The 7,805-nt window shown below is 28.1% G+C and overlaps 2 protein-coding genes across 2 annotated transcripts; one reads left to right on the top strand and one right to left on the bottom strand.

Moving 5' to 3' along the window:
- Window positions 1–7,145, bottom strand: LOC113555162 (NEDD4 family-interacting protein 1). The gene is made up of 6 exons (XM_026959515.1): window positions 6,600–7,145; window positions 5,222–5,338; window positions 5,016–5,159; window positions 4,893–4,940; window positions 419–527; window positions 1–351 (listed from the first exon to the last, which is right to left on the bottom strand). The coding sequence occupies exons 1-6, from the start codon at window positions 6,627–6,629 to the stop codon at window positions 47–49; spliced, it is 753 nt and encodes a 250-aa protein (XP_026815316.1). The 5' UTR covers window positions 6,630–7,145; the 3' UTR covers window positions 1–46.
- LOC113555161 lies at window positions 1,273–3,734 on the top strand. Its single transcript, XM_026959513.1, has 2 exons — window positions 1,273–3,586; window positions 3,676–3,734. Exon 1 carries the CDS (start codon window positions 1,981–1,983, stop codon window positions 3,571–3,573), a length of 1,593 nt encoding a protein of 530 aa, XP_026815314.1. The 5' UTR covers window positions 1,273–1,980; the 3' UTR covers window positions 3,574–3,586; window positions 3,676–3,734.
- Window positions 7,146–7,805: the final 660 nt, after the last annotated feature.

The raw sequence follows: 7,805 nt of genomic DNA, 5'->3' as shown, positions 1-7,805 counted from the left end.
TAAATATTTCACATACTTTACTTTACTTTACCATCAGATCAAAAATTTAATAAAAATATAACACTCGTTCTTGTGCAGGAACACTAAGCAGCCTCCAACCACGTTTGATATTCATGTATTGTATGACAGCACGAATACAAATTAAAAATCCAAAAGCCATTACTAACCACCAAAGCCATGTATTTGAACGACTTTCTGGTGATAAATCAGACATCTCAGTATTTCGTTTAACTATCATCGTCCATTTTGCTAATGATAATCCAAATCCAGCAAGTGCTCCATAACGAGCTGCTACAGTTTGGCATAAACACATTAATACCAAGAAACCCACCCAATTGAATAGTAAAGCCACTATAAAAAAAAAAAAAAACAAAAATTAAATTTAAAAATAATTCATAAAAAAAAAATAGATTTATACCCAAAAAAGCAGTTAAAAACATGTAGTCTGTGCCTAATAAATTAGTATCAATTTCACACGGATTAGGTGCAGCATCAATCGTAAGAACAGTCAATGTTTGTGCAGGTATCTGAAAAATAAATTAAATACATGTTTTATAATACAGCAACAGACTGGATAGGACAACCCTATTTGCAAATTTAGATAATGACCCAAAAAATGAAATAAAAGGGGGCTGTTTGATATTTCACTCACAATAATTCTTTTTATAAAACACATCATTTTGTCACTTACATTATTTAAAAAATATACTTTATCATAAACCTTTAAAATAGTTATTTTAATGTACATTCCTGAATACAGTGATTATACTTAACACATAATACCTATAAATAAGAATATACTGATTTGTGCATCCCTTGTAACCCGATTTCTCCATTACACAATAAAAACTAACGGATGATTATAAGAAGATTGCTCACCGCCGAATAAAAACTGGTCGTATATACATTCTAAGAAGGAATGAACTAAATAGTTATTAAAGTTTGCATCTTCATAAGTTTTTAATAGTAATAGAATATATCAACATATTATGGTATATTTAATATATTTTATTAATTACATAATGAATATCCATGGACATTTTTATTGAAATATTAAAATTATTAGAAAATATGTGTCCAAATGGAAAAATAATGTTGACAAAATAAAAACAAAAACATTCTATTGTCTTCAAATATCAAGACGATAAGCTCTTGTATTATCAGGTCATATCTATACTAAAATTAAGTCACAATATAAACAACAATATAAAAATCACGTAAATTGTGTTAGATAATAAAATATTTACTTTAGCCCAGTCAAATTAGACCAAAAATCGACAAAGTTTGGAACTAATTCCACGAAAGCTGGAGTTTAATTTTTTTTTTAGATCATACCTTACTTATAAACATACTAAAAGTCCTGACACCTACCCCTTGTGCGTAGCCCCCCACCCCTCTTCAAAGGGTGGCGCACCCCTTTCACTTGTTTCGCTTATAACTCGTTAGATTTTTAACTTACGATAAAAATACCCATGACCAAAATTAAAGACCATACAATTTACCATAGACTTGTGCTACTTTTAATATATATATGTTGCGATAAGTGTTATTTTTTTAAAAAATATAAAAAATAATTTTTTTTTATCTTTTTTTTTATTGTGTTTTAGCCAAAACCGTCAATGATACGCTGAAATGACCTATGACAAAAGTTAACGAGCATATTATTTTACATAATGTAATGTTAAATTATATTAATAATTTTAATTATTGTAAGTCGTACATTTGAAATAGTCGTATAATTTTATAAAATATACAGTATGAATAATGTCATTGGATTATATTAACGTGTATATTATATTATTTATATTATCGCAATGGTTGTAAAAGATATAATTCGTAGAATCGGAATTGTTGTGGATGGTGAGCCGGCCATAGTACACGTGTACACAAACAGGGTTTCAGTGAACGTTGAATCTTGAGGGGATCTATTGTTGTATTGTAATTAATTGTTATAAAGCACAAGAAGTCGGCCAACAGACGATGAACAATGTTATAGGTGATAATTTTAGTGATGTCAAGTTACAACGAGCAAATCGCGTAGTCCCTTTAGATTTTGCTAAAAAACTAACGGTTTGTATTAGAGATGACATTTTTTCAATTGATCCTTTATTACTCTTCCAAAGAATAATGATAAGAGTTAAGACTGACGAAGAGCTCAAAGAATGTTTTGAATACGAGTTATCACCTATTCCTCTTTCATTGTTCGACGAATCAGGTCAAATGCGAAAATCTAAAAAATCAATTTTATATGATGTGTTTCTAACTACAACAAACACATACAATGTTCTGGACAAAAATGTTATTGTAGTAATCGATGGAGGTTTCTTATTGCATCGTGTTGTATGGCCTTCAACTTCGACGTATGGAAATATCATAGAAAATTATATAAGCTACGTGAAAAGACACTATGGATCTAACTGCATAGTTGTATTTGATGGATACGCAAATACCGAATTAAATATTAAAAATTCAGAAAGACAGCGACGAAAAAATATGTATACGAGTACAAACATAATTTTTGAAGAGTCAATGGATGTACTAACCACTCAAGAAAAATTTTTATCCAACACCGAGAACAAAATAAGGCTTATAACAATGTTGACTGAAAAGTTTTTGACTTCGGGTATTCTTGTTCATCAAGCCGAAGATGACGCTGATTTACTTATTGTCAATACAGCTATACGAAACACCGACGATAATATCCAAGTAGTGGTCATAGGAGAGGATATTGATTTACTTATACTGTTATTAACATTAAGTCCTCCAAAAAACACAATAATATTCGAAAAACCGGGTAGAGGAAAAATAGAAACAAGATCTTATGCTGTTGGAAGTTTACAAGAACATTTTAAAAATGAGATTCAATATTTTATGTTTATCCATGCGGTGGGTGGATGTGATACTACTTCGTCATTATTTCAGACAGGCAAAATAAAACACCTGAAAACAGTTCAAAAACACCCGGAATTACACGATTCATTATTAATATTTAATAATGAATCGTCATCGCCCGAAGAAATTGAATGTGCTGGAGAAAAATATCTTTTAGCATTATATAAAGCTCCAGCCCATATTACATCTTTAAATAATTTAAGACATCATATTTTTCACAAAACCGCAGCTTCCAACAAAAAACAAGTACAACTAGCTAGACTTCCGCCTACTATCGATGCGGCACGAGAACATTTACATAGAGTGTATTTGCAAATACAGTTGTGGCGTGGTAATAGATTAAATCCACAGAATTGGGGATGGAAAGAAGATAATGGCAAACTAAATCCAGTTTTCACGAAAAAGCCACCAGCGCCGGATACTCTTTTAAAAGTGATCAGTTGTGCCTGCGCAAAAACATGTGAACAAAATTGTAGCTGTCGAAAAGCAGGATTGCTATGCTCGGTTATATGCAAGCATTGTCACGGAGGTTCATGTTTAAATCAGCAACCGATCATAGATGATGTAGAAGAGGACCATATTGATGACAACTTTGAGGACAATATCGATGAAATATTTTTAATTGGAAATCAAAAAGAAGAAACCAACACACCGACAATAAAAAAAATTAGACCCACATAATATAATTAATAAGGTACTGTATGATTTTAATAATTCAATACATAATATAATTTAAATAATTAAATATGAAAATATTAAGTATATTAATTAATTTTGTTTCAGGACCCAAAACCCAACACTATTTTTATATTTAACTTCATAGCTTATAGTCTGAAAAAATAAAAATAAATGTATAATTTCCAATTTTTGTAAATATTTTATAAATTACTGTATGTAATTAATAGTTTCATAATTAACTTTTTTTTTATTTCAATTTTATAAATATGTATGTAAAATAAAATAATGTATTTTCATTGTAAATTTTATGGTCTTTAATTTTAGTCATAGGTATTTTTATCGTAAGTTGAAAAGCTAACTAGTTATAAGCGAAAACAGTGAAAGGGGCGCGCCACCCTTTGAAGAGGGGTGGAGGGCTACGCACAAGGGGTAGGTGTCAAGACTTTTAGTATGTTCATAAATAAGGTATAAACTGCTCATATACCGAAATTCAGCTTTCGACATTTTTTTTTTAGTATATTGTAATTAGATTTCTGATTCTTATATTTTGTAATTGTCAACAAATTGTTCAATTACATCGTCACTTTTTATATAAAAAACATTTTTACTTATGCTAATTAAAATTGTTAAAATAATTTAACGTTATCTTATGTAAAATAATATGCTCGTTAACTTTTGTCATAGGTCATTTCAGCGTATCATTGACGGTTTTGGCTAAAACACAATAAAAAAAAAGATAAAAAAAAATTATTTTTTATATTTTTTAAAAAAATAACACTTATCGCAACATATATATATTAAAAGTAGCACAAGTCTATGGTAAATTGTATGGTCTTTAATTTTGGTCATGGGTATTTTTATCGTAAGTTAAAAATCTAACGAGTTATAAGCGAAACAAGTGAAAGGGGTGCGCCACCCTTTGAAGAGGGGTGGGGGGCTACGCACAAGGGGTAGGTGTCAGGACTTTTAGTATGTTTATAAGTAAGGTATGATCTAAAAAAAAAATTAAACTCCAGCTTTCGTGGAATTAGTTCCGAACTTTTTCCTAATTTGACTGGGCTACTTCTTATTAAACTAAATATTTACTTTAGAGTTTAGAGCTATCAGGCAAATTTTAGTTTTTATAATCAATGGTATGAATATTAAGCTATTACTTTATTTATTAATTACTATTGAAAAATATATACCTAACCTACCTAACAAGATACACCTTTTCTTTTGAAAAATTAAATAAAAAAATACCTATGTTTTGATAACAACTCAGACTAAAGTTGTCATTTTTAATGAATTAGCAACAATAAATCAAAATGTTTTATAATTACTTCTTGTGGTAATGGTCCTATGCTAGGAGGTCCTCCAATAACTCTTCCCTGAAAAATGTTAATTGTGTTATTGAAGCAATATTAATTATATTATTTTTAATATAAATAAATAGTAAGACTAACAGGTAATCTTGGAGATGTTTCTCCTTCCAATCGCTTTTCCATTTGCACTTCTTCATAAGTTGGTAGCTTTACAAAATCTGGGTTACAGTCTTCATATGGTGGGGGGGCTGAAAAGTCTAATCTAGGAGGCTGTGCATCATAATGCTAAAAAATATTAACAATTGAATATTCTATTTATTTCTTATTAATATAATTTAATTACATACCTGTGGTGATATCGGTACATGAACTGGATTTTGCTGTATTGTATCAACATTTCTATTTTCTGATTCTACTGTTTGAGTATTATTTGCAACATTTGTATATACAGGAGGAGGAATATCCTATATAAATCACATTAATAATTAATACTTCAATTTCTTGAGTACAATTTTGAGTTTTATGGATGCATATTATACAATTTGTAATGTAGTTTACAATTGCATACATTAAGAATTAAGATATACATTTTTTTTTTTTTTTTAGATTGAAAGGATCAATGTTGTATACCTTGTTTTATTATCAATACAATAAAGTAATTAGGAATTATGATTTGTAACATAATAATTCATTAATGATTCAATAAACCAATGCATAAAATTAAAAATATAAAAAATAATCAGAATACAAAATATTTTGTTTACCCACTCTTAAAAATAAACAATTTTCAATGTGGACTTTGCCATTAATTAAAACAAGACAATCATCATAAACCATTCATCAATTTTAAATTATATCTATATTTTTACAATCTATCTATAACATGTTATTTTATGGATATTTTGCATCAAACAAATATTCTGTGAATATAATTTGTATATTTAGATGTAATTATCAAGCTTTAATCAAAAACTAATAACTTAACAGTTAATATGAAATCAAAATTGTATGCACCTACTTACATAGTTTAAATTCTAAAAAATAAATAGGTATAGATACTTTTGTATGTGATATTAAATATCTATAATTAAAATAATTTAAATAGTGCAATAATTAAAAATATTGAGTATAAGTAATGAATAAAATGTAAAATAATTCATATTACCTATTTTTCAAACAAAATATTATTGTAAATAGCTAATTAGATTATTTGTGTTAAAAAAAAAAATAATGAATCAAAAATGTAACAATTTCAAAATAATTGTATAAAAGTTCCCAATTTTCAAACATTATTTTAATCCTATCTTTTTCAAAACTAATATTTTAAATAATAATTTTTTCAAATACTAAGTACTTAAGCCCAAGTACTAAGATAAATACTTAAGACACAAACTTCATGCCACAAGAGTATGTTCTTTATTTCTGCTAATATTTAAGTATAGATTATGTAATGGCATAAAACTATAAAAGCAAGTTATCTGCTTACCATTATCATGCACTTACATGACAAGTACATTTTTTACTTAAATTTAAAATAACTTTATACCAATAGGTATAATTTATTAATAAAAATTAAAAGGTTATCATTTAGTAATCTGGTATCATTTGGTAATCTTAGTTAATAAATGGGTTAATATTTCCATTTATAACTTTCATAAAGTTTAGCTACAATAGTAAATATATGTATGAAATAATAATATTCAAATTGTATTTAATAATACTAACCATGATATGATTTTCTGGTTGACGACTCATTTTTGACAAAAATTAATATTTTGTAATACAAAATATACCTAATATTGGAATCTGTCATAGAGTTACTTCGGCATTTATGAGCAAGACGCGATCGGATCGTTAAACTCTAATCGAACAACAGTTTGGCGTGCTCCAGTTGTTCAATATAGCTATTGTAGGTCCAGCAAAATCTCAGCTCCAAAACGAATCGTACAGAATTCGATGGGAAATGTATTCAGTTTTTCGCATTTTACATGGGTAAACGGTTATTATTAGCAATCATACAAAACACCAGTAAAATAAAATAATAATCAACTAGGAGGAATCTAACTATAGTCCGAGTTACAACACAGCGAGTCGAGTGAAAAGCTTGAACATTGAACAATGAACATATGTTTAATCGTTCTGTGGAGTTTTTGATAAAGTATTGATAACGACGAACGCAGTACGTTCGTGACGTCAAGCCGTCCGAAATCGATAAGCCGTAAACATATTATTATTAATATTATTATTCATTGAGGTATATATTTTTATTATTTTGTAATACAATGTTAGTTCTCGGTTTATAGTTTAAACGTTAAACTTGACAAAACAGACATTATATTATTTTGTCACGAGTTATATTAGATAGATACGTGTACTTGGATGTTGTATTTAATCATTGTTTTATTTTCTTATCATAATTATTGTGAAACACTCCATTATCGGCGGTAGTTACCATGAACTATAAAAACATAAAAATATATTATACAACTTACTGTTTTACTGGTCAAACGACTCGTTACGACAATATTATTTTGATTATATTATATGACAACAAAATTTTTTTTTACATTTTAATATATTTAAATCTAATACATGTATTATATTAGAAAATTAAAAAAACGCAAAAACGCTGTCGGTCAAATGCAATATTTATGAGTTTCATAATTTAATTATATGCCTACTGGCTACTACCTGCCTATTACAAATCATTGCCTGGACTGGTATCAGACTATGGTTTAATTGCTCCGCGTTCTCAGTAAAATACTAAAATATATCATAAATTCATAACAAAATAAATCACTCAACTATGTGTTTGATATGCACACCTCGTTCGAGTATTTCTTAGCTGCGACTCTATCGTTGTTCTCTGCATATCAATATATTATTATTGGCCGTTGTTCCACGTAGGTGAATAAACAATATATTAATATT

Source organism: Rhopalosiphum maidis, chromosome 2 (genome assembly GCF_003676215.2).
Source record: "Rhopalosiphum maidis isolate BTI-1 chromosome 2, ASM367621v3, whole genome shotgun sequence".
Taxonomy (NCBI): domain Eukaryota; kingdom Metazoa; phylum Arthropoda; class Insecta; order Hemiptera; family Aphididae; genus Rhopalosiphum; species Rhopalosiphum maidis.
Note: the sequence above shows the minus strand (reverse complement) of the source record. Positions and strands in the feature narration are given on the sequence as shown.